Source organism: Pongo abelii, chromosome 11, assembly GCF_028885655.2.
Source record: "Pongo abelii isolate AG06213 chromosome 11, NHGRI_mPonAbe1-v2.0_pri, whole genome shotgun sequence".
NCBI lineage: Eukaryota > Metazoa > Chordata > Mammalia > Primates > Hominidae > Pongo > Pongo abelii.
In genome coordinates, this window is record NC_071996.2 from 80,097,697 (window position 1) to 80,122,507 (window position 24,811).

Here is a 24,811-nt window from a genome sequence, read left to right on the forward strand (position 1 = left end):
GAACGTATCTCAAAATATTAAGAGCTATTTATGACAAACCCACAGCCAATATCATACTGAGTGGGCAAAAGCTGGAAGCATTCTCTTTGAAAACTAGCACAAGACAAGGATGTCCTCTCTCACCACTCCTATTCAACATGGTATTGGAAGTTCTGGCCAGGGCAATCAGGCAAGAGAAAGAAATAAAGGGTATTCAGATAGGAAGAGAGGAAGTCAAATTGTCTCTGTTTGCAGATGACATGATTGTATATTTAAAAAACCCCATCGTCTCAGCCCAAAATCTCCTTAAGCTGATAAGCAACTTCAACAAAGTCTCAGGATACAAAATCAATGTGCAAAAATCACAAGCATTCCTATACACCAATAACAGAGAGCCAAATCATGAGTGAACTCCTATTCACAATTGCTACTAAGAGAATAAAATACCTAGAAATCCAACTTACAAGGGATGTGAAGGACCTCTTCAAGGAGAACTACAAACTGCTGCTCAAGGAAATAAGAGAGAACACAAACAAATGGAAAAACATTCCATGCTCATGGATAGGAAGAATCAATATCATGAAAATGGCCATACTGCCCAAAGTAATTTGTAGATGCAATGCTATTCCCATCAAGCTACCACTTACTTTCTTCACAGAATTGGAAAAAACTACTTTAAACTTCATATGGAACAAAAAAAGAGCCCATGTAGCTAAGTCAATCCTGGGCAAGAAGAACAAAGCTGGAGGCATCATGCCACCTGACTTCAAACTATACTACAAGGCCACAGTAACCCAAACAGCATGATACTGGTACCAAAACAGATATATAGACCAATGGAAAAGAACGGAGGCCTCAGAAATAACACCACACAATCTACATCTGATCTTTGACAAACCTGATACAAGCAATGGGGGAAAGATTCCCTATTTAATCAATGGTGTTGGGAAAACTGGCTAGCCATATGCAGAAAACTGAAACTGGACCCGTTCCTTACACCTTATACAAAAATCAACTCAAGATGGATCAAAGACTTAAATGCAAGACCTAGGACCATAAAAATCCTAGAAGAAAACCTGGGCGATGCCATTCAGGACATAGGCATGGGCAAAGACTTCATGTCTAAAAAACCAAAAGCAGTGGCAACAAAAGCCAAATTGACAAATGGGATTTAATTAACCTAAAGAGCTGCTGCACAGTGAAAGAAACTGTCATCAGAGTGAACAGGCAACCTACAGAATGGGAGAAAATTTTTGCAATCTCTCCATCTGACAAAGGGTTAATATCCAGAATCTACAAAGAACATAAACAAATTTACAAGAAAAAAACAACCCCATCAAAACATGGGTAAAGGATATGAACAGACACTTCTCAAAAGAAGACATTTATGCAGCCAACAGACATATGAAAAAATGCTCATCATCACTGGTCATTAGCAAAATGCAAATCAAAACCACAATGAGATACCATTTCATGCCAGTTAGAATAGCAATCATTAAAAAATCAAGAAACAACATATGCTGGAGAGGTTGTGGAAAAATAGGAATGCTCTTATGCTGTTGGTGGGAGTGTAAATTAGTTCAACCATTGTGGAAGACAGTGTGGCAATTTCTCAAGGATCTAGGACTAGAAATACCATTTGACCCAGCAATCCCATTACTGGGTATATACCCAAAGGATTATAAATCAGCCTACGATAAAGACACATGCACATGTATGTTTATTGCAGCACTATTCACAATAGCAAAGACTTGGAACCAACCCGAATGTCCATCAATGATAGACTGGATTAAGAAAATGTGGCACATATACACCATGGAATACTATGCAGCCATAAAAAAGGATGAGTTCATGTCCTTTGCAGGGACATGGATAAAGCTGGAAACCATCATTCTCAGCAAACCATCACAAGATCAGAAAACGAAACACCGCATGTTCTCACTCATAAGTGGGAGTTGAACAATGAGTACACATGGATACAGGGAGAGGAACATCACACACTGGGGCCTGGGGCGGGGTGGGAGGCTAGGGGAGGGATAACATTAGGAGAAATACCTCATGTAGATGATGGATTGATGGGTGCAGCAAACCACCATGGCATGTGTATACCTATGTAACAAAACTGCACGTTCTGCACATGTATCCCAGAACTTAAAGTATAATGATAAAAAAAAAATGCAAGTAAGAGGTACCACTTGGGGAACTATCAGTTAAAACAAGTGATTTAACTGTTTCCCATCTGTGAAAATAGGAATAATAATAGTGGCAGCTTCATAGGGTTGTTGAGCAGATTAAATGAATTAACACACTTAAAAAAAAAAAAGAAATAGTTAAAGTGTGTACTTAATGATTTGCTTCTGTATAATGTCGAAGTTTGTTTTGTCATGACAGTATGTGAAACCTCTCTTTTCAGTACCTGATACATCTTAGGGCTCTATGAATGTCTTTTCTTCTTTTCCCAATTTCATAAAATTGAGTAAAAGGTTATGTTTTAAAAAAAAGTTGAGTAACAGTAGTGTTTTAAGAGAAAATAATTCATAGTATTTTGTTTGGAGATGGAGTTAGGGAAAAAATATAATGTAACAGTCATAATCTTCATTTTAACCTCTTCAGCCATTTATTTAAGCTTCTTTTTTATAGATGGATATTAACCTCTTAAAACTAAATAATATATTGAATATTTAGTGGAAAAACTTTTATTATATAACAGTTGATGTCTTTTAAAATCTTGTTTTCCTAGCAGCAAAATTAGAATAGATAGAGAATTTGTATTGCTGATACGCAAAATCTAACAAATTATATTTAACTTAATAGGCTTTCATATTTTGGATTACAACTTTCACATCATACTTAAATACAAATATACAGACGTGGCTGACATATTCTACATATCTGCGTGGCTTACTTGAAAAATAGAACAGTTGCTTAACTGGGTGACTATCAAAATGGTCAACACAGATTGATGGGCTTGAGTGTAGCAGACAGCAGGTATGCAGATGGTGGTGTCTGTACCGTTTGAGAAGAGATGGCTGAGTCTTTAAAATGATTTCATTGGAATGGCTTTGGTGGTGTTGCAGTAAAGGGCATCTGTTCAATCTCAGGTGCTGTGCAGATGGCAAAGACAAGATAATGTAGAAAAATGAGAAACAAGTGACTTTAATGTACAGTAATGCACGATCTGCATCACAAATAAATGACATTATTACATGCAGGAAACCTAGCCAGATGCCTGTACATTAAAACACATGACTCCTTGAGAGAATTAAGTACAGGCAATTTGCTCGGATTTTCTGCAGGCCTGCTGCATATTACATTAGTGTAGAGAGAACAAGAGATTAAGTGCTTTATTTATTGAAAGTGTTTAGGTAAAGTTGGCAGTTATTTAAGCATAATCTGATCTCCATAAATATTTAAATTATCTCTTTGTAGAAAAAAGAGTGAGGAAGGACAGCTGGCCTTAAAACAAAAGGATGTAAGGAGTATGATTATCTGGTGAACCTGTGAAAAATAGAACTTCTTTTGGCCTACATTTTTTAATCTTGTAACATTTTCCACTAGGCAAAAGTTTAAAAAAAATTTTAGGACTAGTGTGATAAAAGTATCTTTTTTTTTTTTTTTTTTTTTTGCTATGTAGGAATTAATAAATTCAAATATCAATGACGTGGAAATTTTAAAGTAGGAGGAGTTAGTGTGTTGAGTGCTGTAAGTAATGGGACCCTTTTCACTGTAAAATGTTAAATTTTTGTTTTTCAGCTTAAAGAAAGTGGTTATTGTACAGGTCATGAACCAGATTCTCTGGAGTTCAGTACTGTAGGAGGATGGGTATCTACTCGGGCATCAGGCATGAAGAAGAATATCTATGGCAATATCGAGGACCTGGTAACTATTTTTCTAGTTATTATGTAATAATTGATTAGTATATAGATATTATTATAAAATGATTAGAAGCCTTTAAAAATTAAGAATTGGGGCCGGGCGCGGTGGCTGACGCCTGTAATCTCAGTACTTTGGGAGACCGAGGCGGGCGGATCATGAGGTCAGGAGATCGAGACCATCCTGACTAACATAGTGAAACCCTGTCTCTACTAAAAATACAAAAAAAAATTAGTCTGGTGTAGTGGCGGGCTCCTGTAGTCCCAGCTACTCGGGAGGCTGAGGCAGGAGAATGGCATGAACCTGGGAGGCAGAGCTTGCAGTGAGCCGAAATTGTGCCACTGCACTCCAGCCTGGGCGACAGAACGAGACTCTCTCAAAAAAAAAAAAAAAAGAGTTGGATGGTAGATTCCCCCCTCCCATAAATATACTCCTTTTGACTATAATAACATTGGACATGTATAGTAGAAAGTTAATCAAAACACAACTGTGGTCATTATTTAAGGATGCCCCTTTTCAGGTGACTACATTTTAAGCTTTGTAGATGTTTCACAGTATCCAGCTCATAAAATACGGTCAGCTCTCTATATCCACTGGTTTCGTATCCACAAATTCAACCAAATGCAGTCAAAAATATTTGGAAAAAAAAATAACAATACTACAAGGAAAATAATACAAAAAATATAGTAGAACAACAATTTACATAGTATTTACATTGTATTATTCACAAATATTCTAAAATGATTTAAAGCATGTGAGAGGATGTGCATAGGTTTTATGCAAATACTGTGCTGTTTTATGTAAGGGACTTGAGTACCATGGATTTTGGTATCCTCAAAGGTCCTAGAACCAGTTCTATGGGGATACTGAGGGATGTCTGTATACAAATATTATTTTACAAGCCTCGTGGAAATGAAGTCTTCAACTCTACCGTGATTTTAGTCCATTTACTTAGATGATTTCATTTTTGCTACTCTGTTTCCTTAGGAGATTTTGCATTTTTCTGAAAATAATTTTTCCTGTATAGAATTAAAGAGGCTGATTGATATTGTTCTACCAAGTAGTGGTAAGACCTGTCATGTTTTATGTGCACGCTGCTTTTTGTAGCTGATATGGTGCCACTTTGCTGGGAGTTAGTATAATAATAGTATATAACTCTGGGCACCCTAGTTAGGGATTAGGTATCATTTGTTGCTTTTTCAGTGATTAGTTGTGTGAATTTGTACAAATTGGTTTACCTTTCTAAACTTCAGTTTCCTCTTCTGTAAAACAGAATAATGATATTTGCTGCATAGAATTATTGTGAGGAGTAAAGGACATAAAATGAAAACTCAAAATCTCTGGTGTGTAGTAGGTGCTTCATAAATGTTGTTTCCTTATCGTCAATATTTTCATAGTAGTTTAAAAGAACTTTAATTTGAGACTATTAAAGTGATGTTCCCAACATTATTTCTGGAGCTATTTAGCTTTGCTTTTGAAATCTAAAGTTTCCACATTTTCATCAATATCTTTGTTGATAGGAATATTAAATCTTTAATAAAATATATTGGTTCTTTATAGATAACACCGAGGAATTAAAAACTTTTGTCTATATTGTGAATACTTTTAAAATATTTTCATTATCCTATTTATTTTTCTTTATTCAAGGCATTTAGAAAAGCAGATTTTTCTTTTTGCAATTAAAATAATCTAAATTCAGTTTTGGGGAGAAAATTTGATCCTTTTGCTATTGGATTATTAAGGACTTTATCAGAGTTAAGCAAATATTTGGTAAACAGCTACATTTAGCACTGCGAAATCATGTAATTTATTTTAATCATTTTTTGGAGATATTTAAGGGATACAAATTATAAGTGTACATCCTAGTGTAATTATTTGCATTAATAATTACTTAGCACATTTTATTTTATTTTATTTTTGTTTGTTTGTTTTTGAGACAGAATTTCGCTCTTGTTGCCCAGGCTGGGGTGTAGTGGCACAATCTCAGCTCACCGCAACCTCCACCTCCCGGGTTCAAGCTATTCTCCTGCCTCAGCCTCCAGAGTAGCTCGGATTACAGGCATGCGCCACCATGCCCAGCTGATTTTGTATTTTTAGTAGAGATAGGGTTTCTCCATGTTGGCCAGGCTGGTCTCGAACTCCTGACCTGAGGTAATCTTCCCACCTCGGCCTCCCAAAGTGCTGGAATTACAGGCATGAGCCACCTTGCCCAGCCAGCACATTTTATTTTTAACTTAAATTTTTAACTCTGCAATATATAGTATCCTCTGAAGCTGTCTTAATTTATATTGTTTGCTTTTGTGAAAATTTTTCCAAAGTTGATATTCTTTTAATACATGTGGCTACAATGGAACCCATGAAAAAATTAAAGAATGTGCTAATATATTTCTTAACATTAGTGCATATTTAATTAAAGCACAGTAAGTAATGATGCTCATAGCTTATTTAACTGTTTGAAAAAAGTTGAAGATAGTTGTTTAGTCCAAATTTTTTAAAAATTTAAAAGTTTTAACATCTGAAGAGTCAGAAGTCTGTGTACAATGGGATATACTTTTCATCTTAAATTCTGGTTCCCACTTGTTTTCAAGGTCATTTTAAGGAATTCCAACTATAGTCCATCTCAAATACTTCTTAATTTAGTGAATGTCTCTTCACTAACGGATTTCCTGAGCATATCTGATTACACTTTCTTGTGCTAGTGTTACAGAGCTGAAGCTCATCGCTATTAGCGGTAATCCACTGCTTCTATGAAAGGAGCCTTGCTACATTCTTCAGTTATGAAGCACTGTTAGAAGGAAAAACATTGAACTCTGTAGTGACAAAACCAAACTAAAAATTCTGGATCTTCACAAAAGAAAGTAAAGTATGATGCAGTGAGCATTTCATTTTGAAGAATTTTCTGAAGAAAATGCTTCTTTTAAAATTATAATTGTGAATAGACAATTCAAGCAATTAGAAACATTTTTTATTTAAAAATATTCATTACAGAAGTATAAAAAATGTATGCTATAGCTGGGCATGGTAGTTCACACCTGTAATCCCAGCACTTTGAGAGGACAAGGCTTGAGGCCAGGAGTTGGAGACCAGCCTGGGCAGCAGAGCAAGACGTCATCTCTACAAAAAATTAAAAAATTAGCTGGGCATGGTAGCACATGCTTGTAGTTCTAGCTACTCAGGAGGCTGGAGTGGGATAATTGCTTGAGCCCAGGAGTTTGAAGTTACAGTGAGCTATCATCCCACCACTGCACTCCAGCCTGGGTGACAAAGCAAGACCCTATTTTTTTTTTAAGTGTCCTGTGTATATTAAATACATATCATTTTGAACACTTTTAACATCTTCATATTCCTCCTTCTGTCATGGGATTCTTGGGGTGTCACTTTTTTAGCCAGAAACCTCTGGCTGGCGGCACCTTTGCCCAAGTTTTGCCTGGGCCCACTGGGCTTGTTCAGCCCACTCGGCCTGGCAGTCTGTGCTTGGCTTACGCTACTGGTCTGGATCCCATACTTGCCAACGGCGAGCCAGGAACAGAGCAGTGAGGAGTGTGTGAATGAGTGAGTATGGAGTCTGGCCACAGCACACAGCCAGGCATGCCAGCTGTGGCAGGACAGGCAGCTCCAGGCATCAGCTCCCTACAAGGCTGCTGCTGGACCAGGCATACTGCAAGCAGCTTCCATTGGTGGCACCAGGGAATGTGGTGGTGCCTGGAAGCTTGGAGATGCCAGGGACTGCAGAGCCCCAAAGAGTGAGCCATAGCCCTGGCTCAGGGAACTCCTAGGTCTGGGCTCCTTGAAGGGCCACAGCTCTTCTCTCCTTCTCTTTCCTCTCTTTCCCTCTCATTGCCCTCCATGGGGCGAAGAAGGGGTGTGTTTCAGCCCTGTTTGTGTTACAGCCCTTTCAGCTCTGCCATTTGGCGGGTCCTGAGTTTTTGTCCCACATCCAGGAAGAATGAGGTATGCGGACAAGTGGAGGGTGAGCAAGGTGAAGGAGTGCTTTATTGAGTGACAAAACAGCTCAGAGGAGACCCGTATTGGGTAGCTCCTTTCCGCAGGTAGGCCATCCTGATGAGCATCCAGCTCTCAGCAGAGAGCCCACAGTGGGTAGTTCCTCTCCACAGGCAGGATGTCCTGATGAGTGTTTAGCCCTCAGGAGAGAGGAGACACACAGTGGGTAGCTCCTCTCCATAGGCAGGGCATCCTGATGAGTGTCAGCTCTCAGCAGAAAGGAGATCCACAGTGGGTAGCTCCTTTCTGCAGACAGGTCATCCTGGCATCTGCCTAATTCTGGCTGAGTCCTGGGTTTTTATGGGGTTCAGAGGGGAGGAAGTGTGTGCTGATTGCTCCATGGGTGGTTATGGGCAATCCTGGAAAAAGCATCATAAGTTCCCACTCCAGTCCATGGAACTGGCAGCCCAGCCCCCAGGCTTCAGGCCCCCCCTGGCTTGAAGGTGGGGTTTCACCGGGGACCGCCCATTTCTGCCTAGGAGCCTGTCTGCCTCCTGCCGCTGTTTATGGTGCCCAGATGCCCAGGCTGTTCGTGCTAAGGGCCTCCTGCAGGCCAGTGCCAAGCTGCCCTCAGCCCGCACTTATCCTCCCTTCTGTGCTCATTGGTGCCCAAAGTCCGGAGGGGGCTAAGGCAGCAGGGGCCTGGCATGTCAGCACTGCCCTGAGCATGCGCACACCCGGCTGGGTTGCAACAGCGCGCAGGCTCAGCCTCAACTTTTCTCCAAGATTGGAGCAGGTGCCGGAATGGGGAGAAGCCAGGCGGTGGAAGGAGGCACTTCGGAGCCTGCAGGGGCCGGGGGCTTCCCAGGCCCCCAAGAGTGTAGAGATGCCTGGGTCTGCAGCCGCAGCTGGGTGGCTGCAGCTGTGTCCAGGAGGGTGGGATTCCTGCATGCTTCTGGCCCCCAAGAGCACAGGGATGCCTGGGTCCAGGGCCACAGCTGGGCTGCCGCAGCTGCACTCAGGAGTGTGCGGCTTTTGCTCTGCCAACTAGGAAGGGGGTGGGGCTTCCACCTGTTTCCAGCTCCCGTTGGCTCCATGGAGTGCACAGCCCTGGTCATGCCACCCCCACTGCAGCCGATGTCTTTGCAGCAGCCACTCCAGATGGGCTGCTGGTGCCATCACTTCTAGAACCGTTTCTAGGCATACAATAAGCACATGAATATATCTAGTTTTTAATATAAAAAGGAGGACCATATGTGTTTCATCTACTCTTTAAATTATGTCATCAATATATTAACATGTAAATGAACAGGTTTGCACCATCATTTTTAAAGAGTTATATAATTCTTTTATTGAGAATGCATGGTTTATTTAACTCCCTCTTAATGAACATTTAAATTATTCTTGATTTCAAAATTACAGAAAATAAAGGAAAAATATTCTTTTTAAAATTTCTTTGGTATACATCTTTAATCATTTTCTTTGGGTAAGCTCCTTTAGTTGATTTGTTGGATCAAGAAGTTTATACATTTTAGACTTTGGATCCTTACAGCCAAATTGCCCTATGAAAATTTTGTACCAATTGACGTTCTCACTAACACCATGAGAATCTTTGTATTTTACTGGACGTTTTATTTATGTTTTTGTATTTTGTTAATTGCTAGTGAACTTAAACTTTTAAAGGGTCCTCATTGGCAATTGTTATTTTGTATTTTGTGAATTGCTTATTGATGTTCTCTGCTCATTTCCTTCAATAATAAATAGACTGTTGTTATTTATCTGTCCAAAATTTATTCTAAAAATATTTTGGATTTTTACCTAACCACTTCTGATTCAGATCTCAAGAACTATTTTTAGAGTGATCCTCCTTGACCAGTATACTTACTTTCTTATTTGTATGATGAGTCACACATCTCTTTCTTTTCTTAAATTCAGTCATTGTTTCTACTGCTTCATCCCAGTTTGACCTGATCATAATTAATATTTAATTCTTTTCACTGTTTTCTACTAAGTGGGATTGAAGGTGGGGATAAAGGGAGAATAATTTTTTTCTTAGAATTCTAAGTGTCTAGAGCAGTGCCTGACATGAATAATATGCTTCATAAAGGTTATGATTATTGCTTAGTTTTAGAGTCCATTAGTTCTGTGCCATATGGATAACCCTAAATTTGGTTTAAATAAATGTGTTATTCTGTTGTTCTTAAGATAATAAATATACTTAAACCACTTTAAATCAAGAGATGTACAATCTTAGAATGGTTTTTCCCTCTTTTAAGGTTATATACAAATTTAACTTTAGTCTAAAAATTACTAAAAGATACTAGAATTCTTAAAAGCATCACAATTTATTACTTAACCCAATACTTCAATAGTAGGTTTTACATAAATATATATAAATGTCTGTACATAGACACACATTCACTAACAGATGTCTAGAATTTACATCGTGTATTGTATTAAACAGGTGGTTCATATAAAAATGGTAACACCTAGAGGTATAATAGAAAAAAGCTGTCAAGGACCTCGTATGTCAACAGGCCCTGATATCCATCACTTCATCATGGGATCTGAAGGTAAATATAACTGTAAATTTATTAAGAAAAAATACAGGTTAGTCATGCAGTTTTGTGAAAATCTTTATATTGTGACATCAGATCTTTGAAAGACATGTTTTATATGTTTAAGGAATTTTTTAAATTTTTATTATTTTAAGACTATAAAGTTTTATTATGAGAACATCTGATTAAACTTCCTCTTACATTTTGCTTTTTTATATTTCTAGAGACAGCTTGATCTTTTAATTTTTATTTTAGAATTTTTAATGAATTTCAGGAAAAGTGGTCATTAGGATTTAAAATGGTTTATTTTGACATTTTGTATTATAGTATTCTTAAATCTTGTCAGAATTATCGGGGGAAAGGATTGGTAAAGCATTATCTTATTGTCTTGGCTTTCTATAATTATGTATTTTATAAAGTTAATTACTATTAGAAGTGGAATTTAAAATTCTGGTTCACATATATTTTAAACTTTTGTTGGTCTTTTAATTTTTCACTACACAAATAGTATCATTTGCTTGGTTACTTAATGCTGGGTAGATTTGAATGTAGTTCATCTCACCTAAAACATTTAAGTCCTGTGCAGATCTGGAAAGGACATAATAATTATGTAGGCATGGTGAATTGTATGGATAAAGTAAACATGGGCTTATTTTTCAATTTTTAGGGTGGGAGAAAGACATTCCTTAAATTCAGAGAAATAAATTAAAATAAACAAGTGTTCCTAGATTAACAGAGGAGCTCATTATTCACTTCAGAAAGTGGTCCAAGCTGCAGAAGATATATTTCTGTAACATTTAGCTATATTTGTGAATAAAAGAGCAGGTACGATAAACTAAGATGTTAGGCATAAATTCTATTCTTTGACAGTAACATCAAAGAGGGAAAGTATAATAAACTATGTTTCTTAGTGATGTGGTAGAGATCAATTGTTTGGCTGATGACCAGTAGTACTGCTTAGATGTTTTTCATGGTAACCAATGACAGACCTTTGTCAAGATATCTCACCAGTTTACTCAGTTTATTCCTTTTCTGATCAGCATACTCTTCTATGAAAAAACAAAACTATATTTGTAATAAGAAAAATAATGTTAAATTCATTTAAAATAATGTAGTTACTTAATATTATTATGGGACTTCTTATACTAATGCATCATCTACAAATTAGAGGAATGTAACTTTTTGCCATCAGAAGTCAAGTTGAATAACGAAAATAGCTATTAAAACTCATAATTTTTCATTACGTTATTGATATTTACATAATTGGAGTCAACTCCGTAAATATAAATAATTTTTTTTCAAATAGCCACATTATACTTTTTTTTCTCCCATCAGTTAGCCTTTTAAAAATTCTAGTTGCTAGATATTATGCTGGGGCATTTGAGACAGATAATAACAGACAATTATACAACAGCGTGACAAATTACATGATCAAGTAAAATGCAGAAGAAATATAAACAAGATGAAGTTGATAGGTGCTTACAAAGGCTTCCCCAGAGAGGCCATACTGAAAGTGGTCTTTGAGGTTGATAAGAAGAAAATAATTCCAGGTCAAGTTGAGGGAAGACAGAAGAGGGGAGTTGCCCTGCAGAATGATCATCATGTTGGTGGTCTTAGAAATGAGAAAGGGCCATGTCTGCCTCATTACGAGGCTGCTGGTTTTTCAGTATGACGGGAATGTAAGGTTTAATTGTGGAGTAGAACAGGCAGCAGGTCTAGGAGCAGAATGGTAAGGGCTACAGGGTAGTTCGAGAGATAATTTGGTCTTTTCGTGCCTTTTAAATTGGTTTGAACTTTTATCTAAAAGACTGGGCTACCTCCTTAGGTAGTCACCAACTGTATGAATTTAAGGAAGGGACAAACTTATTATAGTAAAGTAAGCAAAGAACTATAAGAGATTGGGTTGGGCGTGGTGGCTCACACCTGTAATCCCAGCACTTTGCAAGGCTGAGGCGGGTGGATCACTTGAGGTCAGGTGTTCAAGACCAGCCTGACCAACATGTTGAAACCCCATCTCTACTAAAAATACAAAAATTAGTCGGGTGTGGTGGTGCATGCCTGTAATCCCAGCTACTCAGGAGGCTGAAGCATGAGAATCGCTTGAACCCGGGAGGCAGAGATTACAGACTGCAGTGAGCCTAGATTATGCTACTACACTCCAGCCTGGGTGATGGAGTGAGACTTTGTCTCAAAAAAAAAAAAAAAAAAAGAAAAAAGAAAAGAAAGAAATATAAGAAGAGATATGGTTTATTTAAAATTTATGAGACTAAATTACTGTAGTTAAATGAGATTTTATTACAAAGTACATGCAACATAGCATACTGATAAAAGAGCATGAACCATGAAGACTATCAGATCTGGATTTCCATCCTGATTCTACTACTTATATTTCCATGACTTTGTATAAGTTAGATAATTTTCAGTGCCCAATGTCCTCAGCCATAAAATGGGAATAATAAAATTATTCATCTTCATAAGTGTGTTATAAGGATTAAGTGAGATTATGCTGAACAATTTAGTGTAGTAAATACTATTGTAGCTGCTTATTATTTTGATATCAGTGATCTTTACAATCTATGGTCCCTAATCCCCATTTCAGTTTGTGAATATAGAGTTATTTTAATATAGGCCAGGAGACAGCATGATTGAAATAGTAAATTTATATGAAATCATATTCTTATGTAAAATGTATTTTATCTGCTATTTTGACCTACCTGTGTAATAACTTCCTGCCTTAAATGTGAATCATAAACTTTTCTTGAGCTTTAAAAAAATTTCTTTTACTTCAGTCAAATCATTTGATGACAACCTTGAAAGTATTACTATCCAAAAACCTATTTTCTCCATCCAACTAAGTTCTATATGTGATTAAGCATATTAAGTTTAATGTGTTTGTCTTGTTTTGTGTTATGAATTTTTCATAATGATTTTTTTCAACAAGTAGCTTTCTCCTATTTTAGATGCTATAACATGATCGGTATAATGAAAAATGTAATAAATATTCAAGCATTTGAAATGCTTTCCATTCTGTTTCTATATATGATATATGGATTTGCTTTTTTATTTGAAAAACAAAGTACATTTTTGTTTTTTAACCCATGACTCACCCTTTTTTTAGTCTTTGTCTACAATTAAAGAGATGAAATACTCAATGTCAGTTCTTTTGTAAAGTTTCACTAGTTATTCTTTGCTTAAATGAAGATCATCCTTTGGTAGTTTCCTCAGGAAAGGCACATTTATATATCCCCAGAGTTCTGGAATGTTGCAAATTGGTTTTCTGTGGCTGTGATACTTGAAAGACAGCTTGAGTGAATATACCTTTTGGTCATTAATTTCTTTAAGTTTCTTTAAAATGCTGTTTCCACTGTTACTTTGTTTTATATATTATTTTAAAGAAATATGATACCTGTTTAATTTTCTTAGTAGGCTAATTTTCTCTTTTTGCCTGGAGGCCTTGAGGATTTTTTTTCTTTATTGCTAAAGTCTAATACTTTTGCAACTTAGAGTTGATAGTCCTGGGTTATTTTGCTTCAGTACCGAGTGGACCCTTTCTATTTGTAGATTCAGGTCTCCTTTTATTTCTGTAAAGTTTTTTTTTGGATTGTAGTGTTAAATATTAGGGTTTTTTTTTTTTTCATTGTTTCAGTTTTCATCCTCAGGGACATTGATTATACATATGTTTGACTTTCTTTGCTAGTTTTCCATTTTAGTCACTTTTTCTCTGACCCTTTTTCTCTGACTTCTTAATTTTCATTCTCTTGATTATTTTTCTGGGTTTTTTTTTTTCAATGCCCTGTATTAAGTTTTAATTTGAATCTATTTTGTATTCTCCTTTGGGTAGTTTATAACATAGCCTTTACTAAAAGTGCCTTTTTTTGGTTCTGTTTCTTTCCTCAGGTTAGTCAGCTCTTGTTTCATTTCTTGTTGTTGATTTTTGTTTGTTTGTTTGTATTTCTGATTCAAGGTATTTTTTCATATCCCTGTTGCTTGATTGACGATATTTAATTCATGTTGTGTTACAGCTTTCTTCAGGATCGTGGCTGGTTTTAGGGTGGAGACTTTTCACCAATAGTAATGTTTTTATTGGCGTTTTCTGACTTTTGTAGTTGTTTTGTTTAGAGATCTGATCTGCCTTTTTCTAGTCCTATTTTTTACTTGGAAAGGGCTCCTATTTTGAGAGTGTTCTTTCCTGACACTTCTACCCTCTGCTATGCTATTTGTTTATAAATGGTGGTGTTTTTAGTGAAGGAAGAATTGGCATGTCTTCTTTCTCTTTCATTTCTATAGGGTCTTTAATTTCTCTTTATTACTTTATTCTTTCTCTTTACTGGCTTGTCTGCAAGGAGTCCACATACTTTTACGTGTGTACACGTGTACACATCTTGCTTCTCCAAGGCAGCCATTTCTGGTTCCTTCCATTTTCAAACTTCTTCCCATAGCTAGGGCTATGGACTACCAAGTCCTGTATAATATTTTGGCATTATTATTGCACTGTTGTTTTCTGGGAGTAATTTTGGCTGTACTTCGTCCAGTTCCTCCGTTACTCTCTACTTTTTTGTGTGTAGTCTTTTAAGAAGACTCCTTTTATGTACTTTTCATCCTTATAAGCTTATAGCAGCTGGAAGGCTACAGGAAATCTGTTGGAATTTTTTCTTTTTATCTCTACTTAGAGGTAATTTGAAAGTTGCAGTGTTTATTGTTTCCTTGTATGCTGAAGATCTAGGTCCTGTGTGGCTTTGTTTTCCTTGTTGATTTTTATATTTTGGGGAGTTGAAGAAAATAGAGGGAGAGAAAAGATTCATAATCAAATGCCTGCTGTTCTTAATCCTTAAGTCCTGAGAATATATTTTCAAATTATGAGAGTTACTTCAAGCAGATACTTGCATTTTGTATCAAATAGCATTTGAAGCCTTCAGTTTTCTTTGAGAACAAACATATTTGAAAATTACAAAACAGAAAATTCGTAAGTTTATTGACACTATTTTTTTTTTAAGCAGAATGGAAAGTGAATGACTTACAAGCATCTCTGATGTCACATTGCCATGGAGTTATTTGGAAACAATTATATAAAGTGAATATAAAGTACTGGCATAACATACATATAATTAATAAATAATTTAAGTAGTTGTATATTACTCTATTGACATAATATTCCCAGAACAAAAGAATCAATAAATACATTAAAACTCTACATAAATGGGCCTTTTGATGCAGTGAATTTGGAATATCCATTTGTGATTGGCTGAGTTTGAACTTAAGTCAGAATGGAAGCTGCCCCTGTCAAACTGCATTTGGGACCTGGATGGATTTTTATCTTACACTGGGACCATGCAGAATTCCTAGCTGGCTTGTTGCACAGGCTCACCTTGGTCATTTCATTAACCTTGCAGTAATGCAATGCCTCGTTTTGTACTACTAATTTTTTAAAGTCTCATTTATAGATTTATGGTGAGTTTCACTACTTTAGATTGCCTATAGTATATATATGAAGCAATATACAGAAATTTAAGTCATGATGCCTTCTTACTAGTACCTTAGAATTTTGATGTAGAATGAGAATTTTAAAGAAAGTTTGTTAATGTAACAGTATATACATTTAAGAATAAACTTTTTGAATAAGTAATAACTTGTATATTTATACAATTTGGATATGTAGAAACATGGGAAATTCAAAAGTTACTCAAGAATGTTATAGGGAAAAATTTGCCTCCTATCCCTGTCTTACAGGCATCTTCCCTGTCCAAAGGCAACACTATTGCTACATATAACTGATGCAGGATTTTTGCTCCTTAGCTCAGCTAAAATCTTGTTTTATGACTAGGAAGAAATTAGCCATGCAGACACGTTGAAAGGTGAGGAGAGCGGAAGTTATTAAAAGAAAGCTGTCAGCAAAAAAAGGGGTTCTGCCAACAGGCTCCCACCTCACAGATCGAATACCGGGCCGCCACATGCACAAGCTGAAGAGCCCAGGCTTCTTCTTCCTGCACAAGACATACATTCCTGGTGACTGCACCCCACTCTTCCAGTGCACAGACAGGCCCCCAGTCTGCTGTGGGCATGCCCAGACAAGGCCTTGGTTAGGTTCCCTCATCTGCACAAAAGCATCTGATGTAAACACTTGTGGAGTGGGTTAGAGATTCTCTGGGACCCTCTGTTATCTGCCTCCTGTATCTACCATAACCATGTATGTATATATTTTTTAAAAAACAAGTGGGAGTTTACTACTCTTTGCTCATCACATTTAGAGCCAGTTCATTCTTTTTGACAGCTGCATGATATTCCATTCATTGAATATACCTTGATGTATTTAACCAAACCCCTGTTGGTTGGCATTTAAGTGGTGTCCAATTTTGTCTTTGGCTTATATTTACATTACAATGCTGTGATTCAAAGAAATATTCTCAAATGTCTTCATTTCTTAGAACTTAGGAAATATTTCACCAAAAGCTTAGAACTTGGAGTTTGGTTTTGAATAGAAATGTTTTCCTGGTTAAAGTCAGGGTTTATACTCACCTTCTTTAATGAATTTCAATCTTGTGAGTTTTGAGTTTGATCAAGTGGTTATTAAAGTTTTCCATAGTCTATGGACAGATTAGAGCAAATAGAAGAGATGATTCATGCCTTAGGAATTTCTGCCTGACAAATTTCCAATTTATTTGTAACAAGAACTAACTGTGAACATGAGATGTTAATTCCAAGATACCAGGAATTTCTAAAAGTGTTGAAAAGAGTGGAAAGAATGACAGATAATCTTAGTGATATTGTCAGTATAGTGGAAGGAAATTAGCAAATTAAAGTGATACTACTTGTCTTGGTGAGAAAGCGTAGGTGTGGGAGATAATTCTGTGTTAGTGGGTAAGACAGCATAGTACTAATAGGTAACCTGTCAACCCTTTGCCTCTTCTGACAAAGTTTTGGAAATTCACCTCAAAAAGAAACTATCTTTTAGCTATCACCATTCCTCCCTCCAGCTCCCCAGCAATCCTGCCCCAAGCCTAAGCAACTACTGATCTTCTTTTGATCTCTAGATTTGCCTGTTCTGGAAATTACACAGAATTGGAATTATATAATATATAATCTTATGACTGGCTTCTTTCACTTACCACATTTTAAAGATTCAACAGTTGTAGTGTGTATCAGTACCTCATTCCTTTTTTTATAACTGAATAATATTCCACCGCATGCATATTTTGCATTTTGTTACTCCATTCATTACTGAGATTGTTTCCACATTTTGGCTGTTATGAATTGTGCTGCATTAAACATTTATGTACAAACTTTTGTGTGACATATTTTTATTTTTGGGGGGTTTATAGCCTAGGAGTGGAGTTGCTGGCCATATAAGTCATAACCCTATGTTTCACCATTTGAAGAATAGCCAGACTGTTTTCTAGCGTGGCTGCACCATTTTACATTCCCACAAGCAGTAGATGACGGTCCCATTTTCTGTAAGTTATGTAATTTATTGCTGTACAGTTGTTCATAGTGTTCCTTTATAATCCTTTTTGTTTTTGTAAGATTACTAGTAATATCCCCTATTTTATTTCCAATTCTAGTGATTTGTGTCCTCTCTTTTTTTTCTCGGTCACTTTAGCTAAAGATTTGTTAATTTTATTGATCTTTTTGGAGAACTACCTTTTGGTTTCATTGATTATTTTTTATTGATTTTCTATCCTTGATCTCATTAATTTCACCTCTAATCTCTAATAATTCCTTCTGTCTGCTTGTGTTAGATGTAGTTTGCTCTTCTTTTTCTAGTAGCTTAAGGTAGAAGATTAGGCTATTTGAGATTTAAAAAAATATGTACAGACATTTACCATCACAATTTCTCTCTAGGTATTGCTTTACCTTATCTGATAAGTTTTGGTATATTGTGTCTTCCTTTCCATTCTTCTCAAACTGTTTTCCAGTTTCCCTGTTGATTTCTTCTTTGACTCGTTGATTATTTAGTAGTGTATTGTTTAATTTTCACATATTAGTTAGCGTTCCAGTTTCTTTCTTATCAGTTTCTTATTTCATTCCATTGTGGCTTGAGAACATACTTTGTATTATTTCAGTCTTTGAAAATTTGTTCAAGTTTATTTTATGACCTCGCTAGCATGTAGTCTATCCTGGAGAATGTTCTGTGAGCACTTGAAATAAATGTATATTCTTCTGTTGTTGGGTGGAGTGTTCTATTCTGTTAGGTCTAATTGGTTTATAGTGTACAAGTCCTATTGCCTTCTTGGTCTTGTGCCTAGTTGTTGTGTCCATTATAGACAGTGCGGCATTGAAGTCTCCAACTGTTATTGTTGAATTATCTATTTCTCCCTTCATTTCTGTCAGTTTTTGCTTCATATATTTTTGTGCCTTGTTATTAGGTGCATTCTGTTTATATTTGTTGTTTTGTCTTCCTGATGGCTTATCATTATAAAATGTCCTTCTTTATTGCTAGTAATATTTTGTTTCAGTCTGTTTTGTATGATATTAGTATATAGTCCCTCTAGCTTTCTTGTGGTTGCTGTTTGCATTATATATTTTTTTCTTTCAATCTAGTCATATCTCTGAATTTAAAGTGTAGATTCTGTAGATAGCAAATAGTTGGATCTTTTTAAAAAAACGGTCTCACTATCTTTGTCTTTTCTTTTGGTTGTTTAGTCCATTCACATTTAATGTTATTATTGGTATGGTCGGATTTATGTCTGTCTTTTTTTTTTACCCCTCTCTATGGGTCTCATGTCTTTTTGTTTCTGTAGTTTGTGATTATTGCTTTCTTTTGCCTTAAGTGAATATTTTCTAATGTAGCATTTTAATTTCCTTAGTGATTTTTTTCAGTATACTTTTTTGAGTTACCTCCTTAGTAACCTCTGTAAATGTTACAAACCAACAATACATTGCTAACATTACCACTATATATAATTGGCTTTCAAAGAAGCTGAAAGAAGAAACGAGAGCAAGTACAAGTACAGGTTGAGCATCCAAACATGAAAATCCAAAATCCAAAATGCTCCAAAATTTGAGACTTCTTGATCACTGACTTGACATTCAAAGGAAATGCTCAGTGGAGCATTTTGGATTTTGGATTTTTGGATTTGGGATGCTCAACTGGTAAGTATAATGCATATATTCCAAGATTTAAAAAATCCCAAATTGAAAACACGTCTGGTCCTAAGCATTTCAGATAAGGGATATTCAACATTTCTAGACATAGAACTTTTTTTATATTACCCATTTTGTTATCCTTTCTGCTTCTCTTCATTTGTTCCTGTGGGTTTACATTACCGTCTGTAATCGTATCCTTAGCTCAATAGAGCTTTACTTTCACTCACTTCTTTTGTGCTCGTATTGGCACATATATCACATTTGTATATGTTATAGATCCAAAAATACATCATATATGTATTGTTTTATACTAATGCTTTTTAAATCAGATGTGAGAAGAAAGGAGAAGAAATATGCATTAATACTATCTTTTGTAATTACATAAAATAGAAGAAGACTCAAAAGTGCTCTTTTTTGTATATATTAATTTGAATTACTGTTTGGGGTCACCTGCTTTTAGTTTGAAGAACTTCCTTTAGTGTTTATTGTAAGCCTTTAGTATTTATTTCCAGCAATGAAGTCCTCTCAGCTTTTATCTGGGAATGTCTTTATTTTGTTTTCATTTTTGAAAGATAACTGCTGGATGTAGGATTCCTGGTTGACACATTTTTTCCCCCTTTCAGCATTTTATCCCACCACTGTCTGACTTTCATTGTTTCTGCTGATAAGTCAGCTGTTAACTTTATGAGTTTCCTCTTGTGATTGATGAGTCATTTTTCTCTTGCTGTTTTCAAGATTTTTCTCTTGCCTTTGACTTTTAGCATTCCTACTATGATGTGTCTGTTTGTGGATATCTTTGTGTTGCTCCTATTTGAAATTTGTTGAGCTCCCTTAATGTATAGGTTATTGGTTTTTAATAAATTTAGGAAGTTTTCAGCCATTCTTTCTTTGAATAATTTTTTTCTGCTCCTTTCTCTGTTTTTCTTCCAGTACTCCCATTACACGTAAATTGGTGTGCTTAATGGTTTCCTGCATTTCTCTGAGGCACCATCCATTGTTCTCTCTGTTCTTCATGTTGCATAATCTCTATACATCTATCTTCAAGTTTGATATTCATTCTTTTGCCAGAGACCATCTGTTGTTAAGCCCTTCTAGTGAATTGTTCATTTCAGTTATTTTGCTTTTCAACTCCAGAATTTCTATTTGATTCTTCTTAATAGTTCATCTTCATTTATAATCTTTAATGATGTGACATTGTCATCAGAATAATCCAGAATAATCCAATCAAATTCAGGCACTTTAGAAGGGATAGTTCTGGAGGTTAGTGTTTGGGATTTTTAGGGGGAGTGCAAGAGGGGTCCTCCCCATTGTCTCCCAGGCAAACTAGATGGCCTACATTTTAGGCTATATCTCTAGTGAATCTACCTGTGTCTTCCCAATTACCTTTTTACCACATCATTCACTGTTTTTGAGAATGTCCTTGGACTTGGACTTCACCATGCTCTGTTGCAAATAAAGTCATTTCCATTGGAAAGAGATTAGGAGCTATCTGTCTTATGGTCTGTTTCTCTCCCTTCCCAGAGAGAATCTCTGAGCCATGGCTCAGGAGTTAGGGGTGGGGACAATGGCATGTTTCTATCTAAGTAACACCTCTGCTTTAGGAGCTGAATGTTGGGAGAAAGTGGGGAAGGAAATTAGGTTATCTAGGTTTGCTTCTCCTGGCAAGAAACCAGCCCTTTATGAGCCAGGACAAGGGGATTGAGACCCCAGTTTTAGTGTGCTACACTCAAGGTAGAGCTTTTGTCCCACAGTTGGGGCCCAGCTACAGGGGAGCACTACCTCCCAGCTGCACTCACCTGGAACTTAGCCTTGGGAAAAGGTAGCTGGGGTCAGGATATTATATGGAATAGGATCAAAATTGTTTCTGAAATTAAGAAAGTCTTTAGATATATATTCGAGAGAAAGGAAAACGTGTCCATATAAAAACTTGTACATGTATGTTCATTGCAGCATTATCAATAGTAGCCAAAAAGTAGAATCCCATATGTTCATCAACTGATGAGCAGATAAACAAAATGAATTATATTATACAATGGAATATTTGGGAATTAAAAAGTAATGAAATATTAATACATGCTATAGCATGGATGAACCTTGAAACATTTTGGTAAGTGAAATAAGCCAGTCACAAGGCCAGGTATTATGAGATGCCTTTTACATGAAATGTCCAGAATAGGCAAGTCTGTATAGACAGAAAATAGATTTGTGGTTGCCTATGGCTAGGGTGTGGGAGTGGAAATGGAGAGGGTTTGTTTAGTGGATATGGTTTCTTTTTTGGGATGATGAAAATGTTCTAAACTTAGATTGTAATGACAGTTGCACATGTCTGTGAATATAACACAAAACATTGTATTTTGGGGCCAGGTGCAGTGGCTCATGCCTATAATCCCAGCACTTTGGGAGGCCAAGGCGGGTAGATCACCTGAGGTCGGGAGTTCGAGACCAGCCTGACCAACATGGAGAAACCCCGTCTCTACTAAAAATACAAAATTAGCCAGGCATGGTGGTGCATGTCTGTAATCCCAGCTACTCGGGAGGCTGAGGCAGGAGAATTTACTTGAATCCAGGAGGCAGAGGTTGTGGTGAGCCGAGATCGTGCCATTGGACTCCGTCCTGGGCAACAAGAGCGAAACTCCATCTCAAAAATTTAAAAAAATACCATTTGACCCAGTCATCCCGTTACTGGGTATATACCCAAAGGATTATAAATCGTGCTGCTATAAAGACACATGCACACGTATGTTTAGTGCAGCACTATTCACAATAGCAAAGACTTGGAACCAACCCAAATGTCCATCAATGATAGACTGGATTAAGAAAATGTGGCACATATACACCATGGAATACTATGCAGCCATAAAAAATGATGAGTTCATGTCCTTTGTAGGGACATGGATGAAGCTAGAAACCATCATTCTCAGCAAACTATCGCAAGGACAAAAAACCAAACACCGCATGTTCTCACTCATAGGTGGGAGTTGAACAATGAGAACACTTGGACACAGGAAGGGGAACATTACACACTGGGGCCTGTTGTGGCCGGGGGGGAAGTGGGGAGGGATAGCATTAGGAGATATACCTAATGTAAATGACGAGTTAATGGGTGCAGCATACCAACATGGCACATGTATACATATATAACAAACCTGCATGTTGTGCACATGTACCCTAGAACTTAAAGTATTATAAAAATATATATATATAAATAAAAAAATTAAAAAAATTAATAATTGTATTTTGCACTTTAAATGGGTGAATTTTGTAGTCTAAATTATGCCTCAGTAAAGATGCTAAAACGAAAGAGAACGTTTAGTCACTTTTGTTATCTTTTAAATTTTGTAAGGCATATCTATTTTGTATTAAAATATTTATCAAGCCAAACTTACAGAGCTTTTATGATCATACAAGTCATACGTTATTTTATAATCTCAGTAGGAAATCATGTGTATATGTGGTGAATATATTGTGATCTAATGTAATTTGCTTTTCATAGACTTGTCATAGTTTTTAATCCTGTGTTATATATTGACAAGTTGTTTAATTATATTGTAAACGTATTGGAAGCTTTGGTTTTTGCGAAACTTTTAAATTTCTTGTGTTATGAAGATCTGCAGTTTCAAGGATTTCTCCCCTTTTTTACTCTTTTTTTAAAATGATGCTCAGAAAATTTACTAATAAAGTTATTAATTTCTAACATTTGTACATCAGTAACCATTCATTTGGAAAGCTTGGCTTTGTGAATATAATAGTTTAACTTATTTTTTCCTCTCTAATTAGTCCCCCTTATAATAAAGAAAAGAACATTTCTTTTTTTAATCTTTTTTTACTTTTTGTTTTGTTTTGTTTTTTCATTTTTTAATTTGTGTGTGTGTTTATATTTTTTCTTTTTAAAGAGCATTTCTTTTATTGGTGGTCATCTTATGTTAGATATTTATAATGACTACTTTGTCTCCATCTGGTATTTTTTGTTTCTTAAAAGGGCATCTCAGTAATGCCTTTATCTTTTCTTTCTATTAATTCTTAGGAAAAAAAGCAAGATAATGTTTCCTCAGATTTCTTCTATCATCTTAGATTCTCATTGAAGGTTAGGGTTTTTTTGCCCAATACATTGTTTTTAAGACTAAAAATAAGCACAAATATCAAAATACACTTTTGTCTGAATACATATGAGACATAAGAACCCATTGTTTTTCAATTTTTTTTATTTTAATAAGTTGTAATACTTTAAAAACCATTTAAAAGTAACCTTCTTGGAGAAAGTTTACTTTAAAATGTTGAAAAATATTTGTACATGACTAAGTAAAGCGTATTCCTAAAGCTTTTTTGAGAAATTATAAAATTTGCTTAATTTTATAATTTTTTCTAGAATGACTTGAGTAGCCATTATTCCCCAGGTAGACTTGATAAATTTAAATGTGCATAATAAATTGAATTAATAGATTAAATAGATTTAAATATGATTTAGAAAATTGTCATGTGATGTACTGAATTATTCCCCCTTCTTTTTTTCAGGAACTCTTGGTGTAATAACAGAAGCTACAATAAAAATCAGACCAGTCCCTGAATACCAAAAGTATGGCTCAGTAGCTTTCCCTAATTTTGAACAAGGAGTAGCCTGTTTAAGAGAAATTGCAAAACAGGTAAAAGAAAAAATATATATATATACATATATATGTTTATGTATTTATATTTTTCAAATTCTACTGCATAGTTGATTGTGATATGTTACAACTAATCTTCATATTTAGTTGTATTATATTTGTGGTTTTTACCCAGTTCTATATGAAAAGGTAGTGTTGTACAGTCATCCTTTAAGTGCAGTTACTATTTCTTTGAGTAAGTATATTGCTATCAAACCTATTTCTTGGTCTAAATGGCTATATGATTGTAAGCCAAAGTAAGATACATACTTTGATTGGTAGCTTCAGATGACTTTGCCTTTTATTGACTGTTATGTGTCTTAAGTTATTTTTGGGTAAGATATTTTATGATTAATTGAAGTGATATTTAATTTAAATTGAGACATTTATTGAAATTAAAAGTAATGGCTAAATATCAAAGACCCCAAAATGTAAATATAGGTAATTCAACTTCATCAATTCATAGAATGTGCTGCTACTAGGCTATACTTTGTTTTATAATATTATCTAAGCTATAGCTTAAATTAAGGAATATAGTATGTATAATAAGCTAAAAAGAATTTTTATTTTCTCCTCTCCTTAAAAAATAGTAAGATTTTTTTTAAGACAAGACAATGCTAAGTAATTTTATTTATGTATTTAGTTCTGTCAGTATGGAAATTTCTACATCTCTCTCGGCATTTGGTTTATTGTTTAAACTACAACTGTTTATGAATAATTCTTAATTCAACTTTTCCC

General features: G+C 35.6%; 1 protein-coding gene across 2 annotated transcripts in view; it reads left to right on the top strand.

Moving 5' to 3' along the window:
* Positions 1 to 24,811, top strand: part of AGPS (alkylglycerone phosphate synthase) — a 150,947-nt gene that overhangs the window by 65,302 nt on the left and 60,834 nt on the right. For both annotated transcript variants that reach the window (XM_024243500.3, XM_024243499.3), the window contains exons 9-11: positions 3,733 to 3,858; positions 10,259 to 10,367; positions 23,946 to 24,073. In XM_024243500.3, coding sequence (XP_024099268.3) covers positions 3,733 to 3,858; positions 10,259 to 10,367; positions 23,946 to 24,073 — 363 coding nt within the window. The remainder of the gene's footprint in view (positions 1 to 3,732; positions 3,859 to 10,258; positions 10,368 to 23,945; positions 24,074 to 24,811) is intronic.